The sequence below is a fragment of the Archocentrus centrarchus genome, chromosome 16 (assembly GCF_007364275.1).
Source record: "Archocentrus centrarchus isolate MPI-CPG fArcCen1 chromosome 16, fArcCen1, whole genome shotgun sequence".
NCBI classification, from domain to species: domain Eukaryota; kingdom Metazoa; phylum Chordata; class Actinopteri; order Cichliformes; family Cichlidae; genus Archocentrus; species Archocentrus centrarchus.
In genome coordinates, this window is record NC_044361.1 from 25,433,386 (window position 1) to 25,450,240 (window position 16,855).

Sequence of the window (16,855 nt, forward strand, 5' to 3'; positions counted from 1 at the left end):
ACTAAGCAGCTGTTTGCACTTGAAATGTCACACGAGACAGGTTGATAAATGTACATTTTGTGTGTGTGTGTGTGTGTGTGTGTGTGTGTGTGTGCGCGCGCACGCGTGTGTTATATCAATACTAATCATACAAAAGAAAGCAAAATATATATATATTTTTTAATATATTTTTATTAAATTTTTTAATAACACTCAACACAACATGGTACATAACAAAAAGACAAAAACAAAACAAAAAACAAAAAAAAAACAAAAAAAACCCTCCCTACACCCCCAGGCCCAGCTACCTAGCTATAGTTTATCAAAATAAGGAGTCAGAGTTATAACTCCCAGTTACAGGTGGAGAAACATGTACAGAGGTGTCCAGATTTTACTGAAAGAGGAAAGTTTGCCAGAAAGAAGAAAGCAAAATATTTTTGATAAATATTTTAACAGACTGATAACTTAATGCTACTGGTTTAATCATTTTCATTGTCAGAGATGACAATACAAAGCATTTGCAAGAGAATCATAAGTATGTCTCAAAAGGATTTGAAAAAGCACCAGGATAAAGGTATAATTCTGTGAATAATTACATATTAGTTCTTTATAATTAATACTCAGTGATGTTAGTCAAACAGAAGCATCTAGTGAGCCTTCAGTTTAGGCAGGGTTTGGTGAGCTGATGTTATATGGAAACCATTATGGTTGGTAATCTATTGTTAACTGTTTCTATTCAATTTAGTTAATATTGTCTGTTTTTACATTTCCATTGTGAAGTAAAAAGAAAATATTTAGACCCATGTTACATTTTTTGTGACTTTTCTGCCCTTTTTCACATTTCAACAGCAGAACAATTCATTGTCTGCTGGTTTTTTTATTTCTGTTTGGCACACTAGTAAGCCACAATAATGGTTGTGTTAGATATATAATGCAAAAATTATCAAGCATGGACAAGTTAATATTGGGGGTGCTGAGACTGGTGGTTGGTGATGGGCTTAGCTGGGAGTGGGGGCCCCAAATAAAATTCTGCTTAAGGCCCCATAAAACCTTGGGCTGGCTCTGTTGGTCAGTCAAGTTAATCATGGGAAGTCAAAATCACAGTTGGGGTTAAAATGTGATTAATTCTGCAGTCTTGGGTTATTTGATGCAACAACTTCTAAGTATATATGATAGACCTTAATATTTTTTTGTGAACAGTGATCAGATTTTATAACCCCTAGTTATACAACCCTAATTCTAAAAGTTTGGGATGCTGTATAAAATGTAATTTGAAAACAGAATGCAATGATTTGCAAATCTCACAATCCCATATTTTTAAACTGAGACATTTTTGCTAAATGTTTACTGCTGTCTTCTCTGAGCCATTTTTCATTTAAAGTGGACTAAGGCAAAGTGGAAAACTGTTTTGTGGTCAGACAAATTGAAATTTGAAGAGGAGAGGGACCATTCAACATGTTATTGGTGCTCAGTTCAAAAGCTTGCATCTCTGATGGTATGGGGGTGCATTAGTGCCTATGGAATCGGCAGGTTTTAGAACAACATATACTTTCATCCAGACTACATCTTTTACAGGGAAGGCCTTGCATATGGCTTCATAATAGAAGAGTCTGGGTGCTGAACTGGCCCGCCTGCTGTCCAGACCTGTCACCAACTGAGAACATTTGGAACATCATGAAACAAAAAAGACCCAGTTTTGTTGAGCAGCTAGAATCCTATATATCAGACAAGAGTTGGACAACATTCCTCTCCCACAATTCTAGCAGCTGCTCTCCTCAGTTCACAGACATTTACAGACTTTTGTTAAAAGAAGAGAGGATGTATGAGGTAAGCTAACTGTCAATAGGGATGCTACACAGAGGTAAACATGATTTTTGGGACATGTTGCTGCCATCAAACTCAAAATAAGCTCATATGTTTCTTGAAATGTTACATTCTCTCAGTTTAAACATCTGATGTGTTTTCTATATTCTGTTGTGAATAAAATATGGGTTTATGTGATTTGCAAATAATTGCGTTTTTATTTACATTTTACACAGCATCACAACTTTTTGGGGATTTGAAGTGGTATATAGCTTTGTTTTATTTATACTCACATAATGTCATAGTACTATACTTATTATATTAGTGTTTTATACTAATGCATGCAGCTTGTCTTGAATACCATGACATACACTACAAACAATAGTGAAGGAAAGTTTTATGCATGTCTCATCACTCTGTTGTCCTATACCAGCTCCCACATGGAGTACGAGCATGTACAAAATTGAGTAACAGGTTGGAGTTCCCTTAAACGCCTCTGATATCATTGGTTTTACCCCCTTTTACCTTCAGAATTGCTTTAATTCTTCATGTCACAAATTCAACAAGGTGCTGGAAACATTCCTCAGAGATTTTGGTCCATATTCACATAATAGCATTACACAGTTGCTGCAGATTTGTCTGCTGCACATCCATGTTCCACCACATTGCAAAGATGCTCTACTGGATTGAGATCTGGTGACTGTGGAGCCCATTTGAGTACAGCAAACTCATTGGGATGTTCAAGAAGCCAGTTTGAGATGATTTGAGCTTTGTGCCATGTTATTCCATCAGAAGAAGGGTACACTGTGGTGATAAAGAGATGGACAATGTTCAGCAACAATACAGTACTAAGGGGCTCAAAGTATGCCAAGAAAGTATCCCCCACACATCACACCACCGCCACCCTGAACTGTTGATTCAAGGCAGGATGATTCCATGCTTTTATGTTGTTTACAGGAAATTCTGATCCTGCCTATCCTACATACCCTGTAGTCAGATTATTTTTTTATTTTCAAAATAATCCCTGATCCCTATACTAAACCCAAAAATAGATTTCTTGTGAGGTTTATTATGTGTCTCGTTTTCCTGCCAGTATCTGCAGTAGTGATTATGGCATTATTATTGTGCACGTGTATTTACCATAACGTGTGACCATTCTAAACATTAGTGACCAAGAAAACATGGCAATAGGTAGGTTGGTAATTGGTGAATTGATATTGATTTGAGGTATTATTTTGCTGTGGGGGTTTTATGCTTTGCAGAATGCACAGAGGTCTTCCCCTCTAGACTGTTTAAACGCAGTTCATTGTTGTAAAATGGGTGGATGGATGGAAGTTTACTTTTACTGTAAGAAAATGGAGATAAGCAGCCAAATAATATAAAATATGATGTTACAGGTCTGTTTTCCTTGCTTTTTTTTTTTTCAAAATTAGCAGTCACCATTTGAATGCATTTTTTCACAGTAGTGTCCTAAGGACGGCTATAGCCTACTCTTTATTCATTTATTTATAAAGGTCCAGCCCAGTGAGGAACCGCCTTCTGAAACTTTTTTAATGTCTGAAGTCGAGTCCACTGAGGAACCCCCTTCTAAAGCTACATTCATGTTTTAGGGTCCAGTCAGTGATTTCATTTCAATTCAATGTTATTTATATAGCGCCAAATCACTACAAACAGTCGCCTCAAGGCGCTTTATATTGTAAGGTAAAGACCCTACAGTAATTACAGTGAAAACTCATCAGTCAAAACAACCCCCTATGATTAAGCACTTGGAAACAGTGGGAAGGAAAAACTCCCTTTTAACAGGAAGAAACCTCCAGCAGAACCAGGCTCAGGGAGGAGCAGTCATCTGCTGTGACCAGTTCAGACTGAGGAGAGGGAGAGGTTTTATATGCAAAAAGAATTATTGCTCTATCGTATGTGATTACAATTCTACTGGCATTTAAAATCAGTTATGCAATTGGTCGGTCACAAAGGGCTACAAGTGAATAACAAAAGACATCAGCATCCTAGTAAGATTCACTTTAGTGGGCTGAGGGAAGAGAAACAGGACAAAAGACACACTATGGAAGAGAGCCAGAGATTAATAATAACAAATGATTAAATGCAGAGTGGGTTATAAACCGAGTAAAAAGAGGTGAATGAAAAGAAATACTCAGTGCATCATGGGAACCCCCCCAGCAGCCTAGTCCTATTGCAGCATAACTAAGGGATGGTTCAGGGTCACCTGATCCTGCACTAACTATAAGCTTGATCAAAAAAGAAAGTTTTAACCCTAATATTAAAAATAGAGAGGGTGTCTGTCCCCCGAATCCAATTTGGGAGCTGGTTCTGCCTCCCATTCAACTCTTGAGTATTCTAGGAACCACAAGTAAGCCCACAGTCTGAGTGTGAAGTGCTCTATTGGGGTGATATGAAGTCTTTAAAATAAGATGGGGCCTGATTATTCACAATCTCCCACATTTTGACTGGCTCCGCAGTATATGCACTTGTGCACTTTTCTAAAGTGTGGCTTTTGCCCAATGCTTGTGAATACTTTTCATTATAGCCAAAGGAAGATTAGCCTGTTTAATTCTATGCCCTTCAGTGAAAGTTACAAGTTACCAAAAAGGCACAAGCTTTTCAGATTTTGGTGAATATGATGAAAACTGCCATAAAGAAAATGAACTGGCAGTATATTCTGAAAAATAGAGATGTGTTTTTTTTTTTTTTTTTTACTTTTCAGTTTCACAGAACAGAAAATATGGTGTGAAGTGACACAGTATTTGTTATAATTGGCTAAAAATTGTTAAAACAGTCAGATATGGCTCAAAAAGAGTATGCCAAACTATGGCTGTAATCCTTCTGAAACCCAAAGACTGTTACCAGACAGAACAGCAGCTGAAGTAACAGTGAACAAGCAACCTATATAAAGACTACTGCATTAGACATGAGAACAAACCTCAGCTTCCTTTTATTCTTATTGTAAAGTTGCATTCACATAAGTCCCAGCATCGTTAACATGTTCTACACAAGCAATGTGTTTTTCCAGCATTTAGTTTGTTGGAATCTGTTCACTCTAGTTGTAACAAAGTGAGTTATGCTTGCCTTCCTATCAGCTCGAAGCAGTCCGGCTATTTTTCTCTGATAGCAACAAGGCATTTGTCACAATATATGTATTTTTGAATTTCAACCCATCTTTTATGTTGTTGTTGTTGTTTATTTTTTGGTTTTGTTTTGTTTTTTACATAAACACGCTGTTTAAATGACAACATTCTAACTAAAGATACAAAAATGCTAATTCGCCATACAATTCCTGAAGTAAAGAAATTAGATATAGAATATGCACACATTGAAGATATGAGCTGGTAAAAATGAAGAAATTGAATGTAGATATTAGCATTTTTGCGAACGTCAGACGCAGAGGCGGCTTTACGTCGATCATCGGTTGTCACTGCACGGAACCAATGGCTCGTCCTCATTCCAGCGGATGTCTCGCAATGACAGGCGTGAGATTTGTCCAATCAGAGCTCAAAGATTGGATTTAGGGCGGGTTTCGAGCGAAGAGGTGGGATTTTAGCTACCGTCCATCTTCAGCTACATTACAGTGAGCGAGCTTGTCGAAAAGAAAACACAATTTGGAAGTAAAGAAGACTTTCTGGAATTAGTTTTGGCTCTATTTGAAAAAAGACAAACGAAATCCCATACCCTAGGTAAATGTCGTACACAAATATAAATCTAGATTGTCGGCTTGACCCAGTTTCCCTTTTTCCTAAATCTGGTTAGCTGGTTAGCTAAGCTGCTAACTAGCATTTTATGCATTAGCTAGCCAGACAGTTAGCCATACTAGCTAGCATGTTAGCGATTGGAACGGATTCTGTTATTATTGTGCCTTTCACAACGCAAAACCACAATATAAAGGCTATGCTGGACCCCAAATTAATAATGCATGAATGTGAAGTTAATCTGTCAACATGCACCGTGGTAGGAACCGACCGATGTGGAGGAGCTAGGCTATTGGCTACTATTAACGTTAGCATGCTAGGTGGCTAATTTTAGCTGACAACCATGTCACTTGTGTAGGAAACATTAACAAGGTGATATATGATAATATTAGGATGGAGGAGCGGCCGTAGAACACTTTTTTTGCATTGAAAGTGTTTAAATCCTGAAGTTGCGGTGTTATTTAGCTGCTAACGTCAACCGGATAGTTAGATGGAGTTAATGTCAGGTTCACACTCTGGAAGGCGATGTACTGATTCCTCTTTTTGGAGGGATTTTTGTTTGCATTGACACACGCTTTCATTTCTTCCCACAGATAACTTCGTGACAGACGGAATGTGGACATTGTCGTAGTCAGAGCCATGGCTGACAAGAGAAAACTTCAAGGTAAACGAAACTGTCTTACAATGTCAGTCACGCTGTCGGGTCTGGTGGTGTGCAGGAGACTTATTTCCTCTTATTGTTTTGAAAAAGTTTGGAAGGTGTTTTGGTCTTGCATTACATTGTCAAATTTCTGCAGGTGAAATCGATAGATGTTTGAAAAAAGTAGCTGAAGGTGTAGAACAGTTTGAAGACATCTGGCAGAAGGTAAGCGATTCCTCTATTCTGCATTTGATTAACTGCTTAGTTCAATAACTGATATGGTCAGGAATACAATATCTCATTGCTTTGTTTACATTTTAGCTCCACAATGCAGCCAATGCAAATCAGAAGGAAAAATACGAGGCTGACCTCAAGAAAGAGATTAAAAAACTTCAGGTAAAACAGATTAACAATGATACACACATTGTCTGTGTGAGAAATCACAATGGCCTGTGTGGTTTAAAATGTTCCCTATCTGTGTGATTCCAGCGATTGAGAGATCAGATAAAAACATGGGTGGCCTCAAACGAAATCAAGGACAAAAGGCAGCTAGTCGAGAACCGCAAACTTATAGAAACGGTATGTGTCTTACATTTTTTAAAAACAAAGTGTTGTATTTGTATAATGTATAACTTAAAGACACTGACCCAATCAGTACTTAAAGTAAACAAGGCTTAATGGATCTTTCCTTTGTTTAGCAAATGGAGCGGTTCAAGGTGGTGGAACGTGAAACAAAAACAAAAGCCTACTCTAAAGAAGGCTTGGGGCTTGCTCAGAAAGTGGATCCAGCTCAGAGGGAAAAGGAGGAAACGGGACAGTGGCTAACAGTAAATACATTTACTTATATCTGTGCTTCTACATTTCTGTGCCTGGATTTTTAGCTATTTCTGCTTTGTGTAAAAGGGATAGTAGTAAACTTTAGGGCCATAGCAAAACAAGCAAAAATCCAAAAACATGGTAAAATTATTAGGATCTGAAAAAAAAATAACACTCTTTTTTTTCTCATCTGCAGAATACAATAGACACTCTAAATATGCAGGTGGATCAGTTTGAAAGTGAGGTGGAATCTCTTTCAGTTCAAACAAGAAAGAAGAAGGGTGATAAAGAGGTGAGTCGTTCTGTGTCATTCACTGAAAGGATGTTTGTTTCTAAACCGTCTGGAAAAAATACTGCTTTTTTTTTTAAAATACACAATACACAAAAACTTGTTAAACTTTTGGTTACCGTCCATCCACAATAACCTAAAACACATGCTTGTTTTCTTTGTGTCTTGTAGAAGCAAGATCGTATTGATGAGCTCAAGCGTTTGATTGAGCGACATCGATTCCACATTCGAATGTTGGAGACCATTTTACGAATGCTGGACAATGACTCTGTGCCAGTGGATGCAATCCAGAAGATCAAAGATGATGTTGAATATTACATCGATTCTTCCCAAGACCCAGACTTTGAGGAAAACGAGTTCCTCTATGATGACTTAGACCTGGAAGACATCCGTGAGTAGAGTCGAGTGCATGAGTAGTCAGTTAAGCTTTGCCGCTCTTGCTAGTCGGTACAAGAAATTCTAGCCAGTTAAATTATTCTCACTTTATTAATGTAAACCAGCAGTTACCTGTTTGTTCAAAGATGTTATGATCCCACCCGGCACTTACCGGGGCTACAACCCCTGACAGATTGCTGTACCCCTCTCTCTGCAGTGGGAAGTTTTGAACAAGTGATATGGAAAGTAAGTTAGAAGGTTCTGTAGTTCTTGGATGTAGAAAATGAGGGGTTGTATGTTAGCCATGTCAGAGTAACCTGACATATGACCACTCGACCAAAGCGATGTGTAAACACAATAAGCCCAGGCATGTGGACATCAACCTGCTGGTATCACTGCTAGGGTTAGACACACTTGGCAGCCTAATCCAACCTTGTGTGTATGTGTTATGCACAACACAAAGTGCTGCACATTTCAGTGACATTTAAAACATGTTTTGAATATCAATTAATGTAATTAACATTGTTATATAGCTCCTAAATATACAACAGATGTTTAGCCTCATCCATTAGACAGTTTTGAATGTTTTCAGTGTTATCTCCCTTTAATGCTAGTTTAGTTGACTAGTCTTTTCTTGTTTAAACAACTAGTAAATTAGTTGCTAGCAACATCACTAATAATTTCTTTGACATGACAATATCTGATGCTTGTCTTTCTGTACTGCTCTTCTCTTGTAGCTGCAGCATTAGTTGCAACTTCTCCGTCAGGCCAGGGCAATGTGGAAGATGATGTGTATCTCCACTCTAGTAGCACTCCCACTTCCACCACCTCTTCTTCACCCATCCCTCCATCCCCAGCCACTTGCACTGCTGTGAGTTCTTGTCTTTTTTATCATTAAAAATTTTGGTCAGGGTGTTAAAGGGATGCTGGGTAGTAAAAACACTTTCTGACACAATTGTGCACATATTCCTCTCTCTTTAAGTTTGCACTTGGTTAACCCACCTACAAGCCCCATTGTAATATAATCCACTGGCTAGTATGCTGAATCAACTTTTCAAAAGTGGATTGTCATATCAAGGTATCTCCTCCTATAGGAGAACTCAGAGGACGATAAGAAAAGGGGACGATCGACAGACAGTGAAGTTAGTCAGGTGAGAGGTTCTCATCTGTGCTGTGTCAGTAGATGAACAGTTTAGTGCAGCGCTCTTCATCCTTGGTCCTGGAGAGCCACAGTGGCTGAAGGGTTTTGGCCCCTCAGGCACTAAAATTGACTAAGTTTTCTCTGTGGGACCATGGTTGGAGACTTCTGATTTAGTTTTTGCCATTTCCTGCATATATGGGCCTCCATAGATCACAGTAAACTTTGCTCCTTATACATTTTAAATTTCTGTTGATATCCTCTGGACAGTTTTACTTGAGATGCCTCCCTCTGCTGTTTTATTTTCAGTCACCTGTGAAGAATGGCACCCCATCCTTGCTATCTTCTTTCTCTTCTTCCACCACCTCTGGGTCCTCCTCATCCTCCTCCCTTGTGTCCATGGCGAGTGTTGTGGGAGGGATTCCTGCAGTGCCCACGAGCAGCAGTCTTATAGGAAGCTTTAGCAGTGCAGTGCAGCAACATCAGCATCAACCTGCACAACAACAGCAGCAGCAAAATTCTCAGCCACCAAACCAGCCGCAGCAGCAACAGCAGCAGCCACCTCAGACAAAAACCTCAGCCCCTTCAAACAACACCCCCAGCCCCCCCAGCAACCCACTTCTCCCAACGTCTACTGCCCCCTCTCTCCCTACACCCAACACATCCAGTTCATCAGCTCCCAATTCTCAGTCTCAGTCCACGTCTGGACCCACCTCTGCTTCCAGTTTGGGACTCGGGCTGGGTCTGGGATTGAGCAAAGTTGGCATGACTGGGACAAGCAGTGCCAACCAAATGCCAGGGTTAGGGATGAGTGGTCACCCCACTCCTTTAAACACAATGGCAGGGCTCATTTCGGGTTCAACACCTGCCCCTTACGCTCAGGCAGCAGCATCTGGAGGCTTGGGTTTGAGCAGTACCACTCAGTCAAGCATTTCAGTGGAGAGCAGCACTTCCATACCCACCTCTGGCTCCAGTGGAGTCACCACCAATGGGGCAGGAACAGGGCTTGGTTTGCTGGGTTCCAGTCCAGCCCACAACTCTCTGAGTGGGAATATTTTGGGTCTGGTTCCTGGGCAAAGCATTGCCCCTGGTACCTCTCAGGTTCCCCCAAGTTCTGTCAGCTCTACGCCTGGAGTAGTTGGAATGATGGGAGGCAATGGAGGAAACGTTGGTGTGGTTGGAGGAGTAGGAGTTAATTCTGCTCCTGCTAGACCACCAAGTGGACTGAAGCAAAATGGAAGCACAAGTAAGTGGAAGTTTTGCCATCCTTGAGTTACTGTTTATTGTGAGATTTATAGAAAAAATTTTCTTGTTCCAACATGTCCTTCACCTGGCTATAGGTTACAGTGCTGTAGTGGCAGAGAGTTCCACCGAATCAGCTCTAAGCACACCAAGCCAGTCACAAAGCAGCCAACCATCATCTCTCAGTTCCTCAACCAGTCAGCCGTAAGTTATTTCTCCTGAAACTTGATATGTTTCTTCTTCATGTCATGATGATTCTGAACTTTCTCTCCATTGTTTATACTCTACCCGGTGCAGGATGGACAATGGGCCCAGTTTAATCAGCTCCATCACCTTGCCTCCCAGTTCTCCGTCCCCCTCGTTCTCAGACAGCACACCTGGTGGAGGGAGTCTTCTCAATGGGCCCCACTCTTTTTCACAGGCCTCTGAGGGCCTAAAGGTGAGCCAAACCAATGAGGTTATGTTTGAGAGGGGATTTTTACTTCTTGAACCTCACTGTTGAGCTCCATACTTGGGCAGAGTGAATGTTAAACTGATTATCTTCACTTTAGGCTATTTGCTTTGGCTTAAATGATTCATAAGGGCTGCTGAGACCAGCAGGTAACCAGCTAGCCAAATTATTTTGGAATTAACACATTCTTGGCTGTGCGGCAATCCATAGATAGTTTTTGTTGCGGAGTGTCAATATGCTCAGCTCTAAAAAGAATCACTAAAATTTCCCTGACTGCGCACATTTATAACAAACACACAAGCCTACACTTACCCAGCGGTCTATTACTGTCAGAAAACACTCAGATCCTGAGTTTTGTTTGTTTATAGAGTATCTGTTACAGGTAATTAAAGCATACATTAAGGCAGGTGTTGCTGTCTTTGAGTAGTGCACCTGACAGGAAAACATCTTGTACATACAGCAGTAGCTGGTCTTCATTTAATATCTTATTTGCTCCTCTAGTATTGCATTCTTCTAGTGTATGCATTCATTGTCCTTCCACTTTTAAACTCCAATAACTGTAGGCTTTCATCTTCACAGTTTAATTTTACTTTATTAACCATAGTGTTTTTACATGAACGGCACCTTGTTCCTTCCTCAGGCACCTGAGCCTCTCAGCTCTCTTAAGGCGATGGCAGAGAGAGCAGCGCTGGGGTCAGGCCTGGATGGCGAGATTTCCAACCTGCATATAACGGACCGAGGTCGTAATGGTCAGTCCTGTTTTCTCTGTCAAGACAAAGTAGCTCACAATTTTAAACTGCTTTTTGTTTTTACCACTGCTTCACTGAGGGGGAGGTGACTGACAAGAATATCTAAACAAATAATTAATGTTTTTTTTTTTTTTACTCATAGTCCTGTAATAGATTCTTACACACGGCTTATGGTAATGACAAAAGTTAACCCTGAAGTGCAAGAATGTATGCAATTTTTCAATTATTACTTCATTATTTGTCATTTATTATGAAAACAACAAATATCAGCTACTTGTTACCAACTCAGGAAGTTTTTATGTGCGACGTATTTAAGATATTTCCTATTATTCTGGTAACATTTAAGTTTTTATCCTCCCATGCAAAATAAAGCGAGAGGATATTGTCATCTAAAGAGATTCACAAATAATTTCTTTAGATGACAAACACAGTATTCAGTAGTGCAGGTGAATAGTGCTGCATTAAACCGCCTTCCTGGGCTCTAACATGTTTCCTGGTGGAAATCTAGCTTGGCAGTTGGTGCTGTTCTGGAGACAGATCACTGCTGGTAGTGCAGACTTTTTTTTGGACAAGGTTAACTTGTATATATACCAACATCATTATGTGAAACTTGGGCCATGTTTAATATGAGTCTTCTCCACAGTAACAGTACATTTATGACAAAGTGTAATAGGTCCACTTTGCGTATTCGGAAGTAGAAATCTTGCAGTAAAGGAGTTGGACCTTGTGTAACTGGCGCTGTCCTTTGTTTTTCCTTCGTCCTGCAGATATCTTCTCTGGTTCGTCTGCAGCACCTGGCACACCCGCTGCACCTCAGCCGTCCGTGACAGAGGTCAACATCCCCCCATCGCTCGGGGTCTGTCCACTGGGCCCAACCCCTCTCCCCAAAGACCAACTCTACCAGCAGGCGATGCAGGAGTCGGCATGGACACACATGCCCCACCCCTCTGACTCTGAGAGGATCAGGTGAGGCCATCACATTTTTCTTTGGGCCAACAAAAAGAAGACGACATAGTGCTGAGTTTGTTTCACAGTAATTTTACAAATTCACCATGTGAGATAGTTTGAAAATTGTCATGCTGTTTGAAACATGATTTTTTTTTTTCCTGACACTCAGCAATAGTGAGTTTGTTCTCAATCACTAATTTTATTGAATAGAAAAGTTTGTTTTGCAAATTACGGTCCCTGTTAGTGTCCAGAAGGACTATAAATAAGTGTATATGTAAAAATGTAACCAGTTTGTATAATTAAAACACCCAGTTGTTTAACATAAATTAGATTATACATATGTGACCCATTTGCAATGATTTATAAAGTGCTTAAATTTATTAGAGTGCCTGTCATAAAAAGAAGAAAACACAAATATTTGAGAAATTTGTCAAACATGTGTTAAAAACTAGACATAATATTGTTATTTATTAGGCAAATAAACCAAATTTGTGTTTTTATACCTAAATTTGAGCTGGCGCACTGGATTTCTGAGAAGACAGAAATTAATCAGGTATAACATTCAACCACTGAAACTCATTTTTCTGTTCAGGAATGAAAGCAGATAACTGTAATTTGGCATCTTCATCAAAAAAATTATGTAGTTTTTTTGTTTTCTTTTTGAAAAACTAAATTTAAAAATTCAAGGATTAAAACAATAATTATATTTTAGCATTAGAAATATTTTTGATTAAAGAGCTTGTGTATACTGGTGGAGTAACCATTACCATTTTGGTAAACCTGTGGCATAAACCTTATATGGGAAGCTTGTTTCCATTACTGAGAAAAGCATTTTTTCTGCCACTTTTATAAGTCAAAACTTCAGCTTATAATCCTAAAATTTAGAGTTGGGTGTATCAAAATTTTGACATACTAACTCAAACTTCTGAAGAAGGCAACATTTTGAGATGCTCAACACAAAATTTTGAGATTATAACCTGAACTCGTTTTTCTTTTAGTGGCAGAAACAAACTTCCAGAACTGAGAGATACAAAGAAAACATTATGGTATAAACGATGTGGACGTAGGCTTCGAGTTTTAAAACAATGTGGCCAATACCTCAAGCCTGCCTTCTTTCTCATAGCCACCAGGGGGCGATACCTGTGTTTGCAAAAAGACTTTAGGTCATATGGGGGGGTGTAGCATTCAGGTCATAATGAATACTATATGAAGTTCATTTTTTACAATTTGATCATTTTTAGAGTCAAAAGAGGATTATCCAGGGTAATCTTTCATTGGCTAACTGATTGTCAGTCACAAGTTGTTAGCCAATGAGTGTGCTATCTGTCAGCCAGACACCACCTGCTTGCCATGAACACCGAGATGGTGACAGTGACAGCTGGTTGTGATGGAAATGCTGTTTTTTTTTTTTTTTTTGTCGGTGTAGAAACACGCACAGCTGAAGGGTGCTTTGAGTGGTGGTATTTCTTAAAGATTTCTAATTTTCTGTTTCTGTCTTAAAGGCAATACCTGATGAGGAATCCATGTCCCACCTTGCCCTTCCATCATCAAGTCCCACCTCATCACTCTGACTCCATAGAGTTCTACCAGAGACTGTCCACAGAAACTCTCTTCTTCATCTTCTACTACCTGGAGGTAAACATGCCTTGTTGACTCACCCGCTCCATGTCAGGTCCGCTAAACGTCTTTTCTCCGTCATTTATTAAAGCTTGTGTGTTTAATGGTGTTATTGACTTCTCTTTCAGGGAACCAAGGCTCAGTATCTATCTGCCAAGGCTCTGAAGAAACAATCCTGGAGGTTTCACACCAAGTACATGATGTGGTTCCAGAGGCACGAGGAGCCTAAGACCATCACTGATGAGTTTGAACAGGTACAGCTTCATTTCTACACATAAACCACTGATTTGTGGTCATTGTGGTTTTGATTTATTAATGGTTCTTTCCACTCTGCTGTTCCCTCAGGGCACTTACATTTACTTTGACTATGAAAAATGGGGCCAGAGGAAGAAGGAGGGGTTCACCTTCGAGTACAGGTACCTCGAAGACCGAGACCTGCAGTGACGGACGGAGGGACTCAAAAGGACAGAAAGACAAAATGTGCTGCTGTTGACATTCCGAGACTGAACTCCAAACTGTGGATAGAGATTGTGATGTGTAGTAGAAACCCTCTCCTGAGATGGAGACTGGTGTCTGTATAGGCTGCATCTCAATGTGAAGCCCTTGCTCCTCATGTAGTGCTTTGCTTTTGACGAAAAAAAAAAACACTGCCCTGTGGGTCTGATCAAATGCATCGCGCTGCACAAGCTGGGAGGGTTCTCGTTGGAGATCTGCGTTTGTGCCTGTCTGTGTGCACACTCAGTATGTGGCATTAGGAAAGCCTACCCCATGCATGTTTCTCATGTTTAGTTTTTTCATTTTTTTCCCTTTTCAACATGATTCTCTGTACCACCTACCCAACATGAGCCTGGAAGACTTTTGACTTGACACAAAACAAACCTTGGATTTGATTAAACTGCCCATCTCGTATTTACTGTAATTTGGTGGTTTAGAATTGGGACGTACAGTGGACATTTAGTCATGGTGTGTAGGAATGGCTTCTTTTAAGACCCTACGATGCCTGTTAAATATGGTCACTATTGAAGATAGTGAGCAGTTATCAATAGTTTTATTGATATTGTCTTGGTCGATTTAAAACGCTGATTGAGAGTGACCACAGGGCCTCTCCCTGTGACAGGGAAAGAGTCCTTATTGGACATGGATTAAATTGCTATGCAATTGAAACTGGTCTCTGACTCCCTCTCTTTACAAATAAAATGTTTTTAAGTTAACCTGTCAAAGAAAATGCATTATTATTGCGCCTTCATGTTTGTGACAAATTAATAAACTTGTAAACAAATCTTAAAAATAGGGTTTGAGACATTAATCTACTTGATGTTTAATTCTTCCTCAATGCAAAAAGGCCATGCTGAACAGAGTGAATGTACCGATACCAGGTCAGCTCTTAATTACAAAAGTACACCGCATTAGATGATAGATCTGGGTTTGATTCCCACCAACTGCCCACCTTTAGTTAAGGTTTCATTCTGTTTTTACTTCATCCTAAACTCAACTGTGTTAAATTTACCACTTGATATTTCAGTGAAAGCCCTATACAGTGAATGTGCACTGATTAAACTGTTTACATGTAGTGTCGAAAAGGAAATCCTAAAATTCTGGTGGTAAATTTAACTCGTGGGTTGAGCAGGTGTCTCGTCTGCCGTGGTTGTTCATGTGTTACCCTTGAAGAACAGTAAGATATAATCTGGTATGGGGCATATCCCGCCTTTTCCTGGCAGTTTGAATGGGGGAAGAGCGTTTAAACCGAATCAGATTTCCATTTAAGCAACCATGAAGATTTCGGATCTGTACCGCAGATTATGTTGTGTGTGATTAGTTTTCAAGCTTTTTTTTTTTTTTTTTTTTTTTTCTGTGGGAGGGAAAAGAGGGGGATGAGGATGTGGGATAAACAAAAACAAGGAAAATGCAGCAAAGTTCTGAGAGATTTGCCTTTTATAGATTCTATTTTTTTGGGCTTGTAAGGTTTACAGAAAGGGAAGGTCAGTGAAACTGCTAAAATGTGAATTTCAACACATATTTACAATTTTTCTCATCTGCATGGGAGATGTCATAAATGGGGTTATAACAGGATTGTAAAATTTCAATAAATACTTTTAAGAAATTACCAATCAGTGTGTGGTGTAAAGTTCCTACTTGGAATATGTGTCTACATATTTTCCATTAACTTTAGCTGAGCACCCAATACCAGACAACTTTTCTTGGAAGTTGTCTGGTATTGGTATTAAGTAACGCATTAAAGGCGTATACACACCTGATGTACACCTTCCCATAGATGTAATTACACATTACTTGCAGATTTAAAGAACTGATTAGCACAAGAAGAAAACCTATTAAAATGTAAAATGATGCAACCTTGCTGTATCTGCCTTCTTCACAATGCTAAACTAGCATATACACTCACTGACCACTTTGTTAGGTACACCTGTTCAATTGCTCATCAATGCAGCTATCCAATTAGCCACTCACATGGTGGAAACTCAGTGCATTTAGGCATGTAGACATAATCAAGACAACCCGCTGGAATTCAAACGGAGCATCAGAATGAGGAAGAAAGGTGATTTAAGTGACTTGCGCAAAAAAAAAAAAAAAAAAAAAATCAAACTGGTTTCTTGAACTAGACAATGAGTTCACTGCACTCAAATGGTCTCCACAGTCACCAGATTTCAGTCTAATAGAACACCTTTGGGATGTGGTGGAATGGGAGATTCACAAGATGCATGTGCAGCTGACAAATCTGCAGCAACTACAATGCTGTCATGTCAGTGTGGACCAAAAATGCTTCCAGCACCTTGCAGAATCTGTGTTATGAAGAACTGAGGCAGTTCTGAGGGCAAAAAGGGGGTCCAATCCAGTACTAACAAGTTCCTAATACAGTGTCTGGTGAGTATTTTGTCTCATTCATAGCTCTCGTAGAGACTGTTTCAGTAAAAGCAACTGGTGCTGATATGAACTCAAAGTCCAACATAATTAGTTCAGTTTCACTGGAGACGGGAAAGCAGTGCAGACAGGTATAAATTCAAACATCACCTGTTACAGCGGAGACTCCATTTTCCTTCTAACAAAATAATAAAAATTAAAAGAAAATACTACAAAGTACTACAAAGTTA

The 16,855-nt window shown here is 39.6% G+C and overlaps 1 protein-coding gene across 3 annotated transcripts; it reads left to right on the plus strand.

Moving 5' to 3' along the window:
- The first annotated feature begins 5,086 nt into the window (after positions 1-5,086).
- Positions 5,087-14,912, plus strand: cnot3a (CCR4-NOT transcription complex, subunit 3a). Of its 3 annotated transcripts, none has more exons than XM_030749993.1 (18): positions 5,087-5,326; positions 6,077-6,147; positions 6,281-6,348; positions 6,445-6,519; positions 6,613-6,702; positions 6,822-6,950; positions 7,136-7,231; positions 7,400-7,619; positions 8,341-8,474; positions 8,698-8,754; positions 9,051-9,987; positions 10,082-10,187; positions 10,281-10,422; positions 11,075-11,183; positions 11,951-12,149; positions 13,634-13,766; positions 13,877-14,002; positions 14,094-14,912. In XM_030749993.1, exons 2-18 carry the CDS (start codon positions 6,123-6,125, stop codon positions 14,190-14,192), a joined length of 2,745 nt encoding a protein of 914 aa, XP_030605853.1. In that variant the 5' UTR covers positions 5,087-5,326; positions 6,077-6,122; the 3' UTR covers positions 14,193-14,912. The 3 variants fall into 3 exon arrangements, with proteins under 3 accessions (XP_030605853.1, XP_030605852.1, XP_030605854.1); XM_030749992.1 differs by lacking the exon at positions 5,087-5,326 and adding an exon at positions 5,333-5,471; XM_030749994.1 differs by lacking the exons at positions 5,087-5,326; positions 8,698-8,754 and adding an exon at positions 5,333-5,471.
- The last annotated feature ends 1,943 nt before the right edge of the window (positions 14,913-16,855 follow it).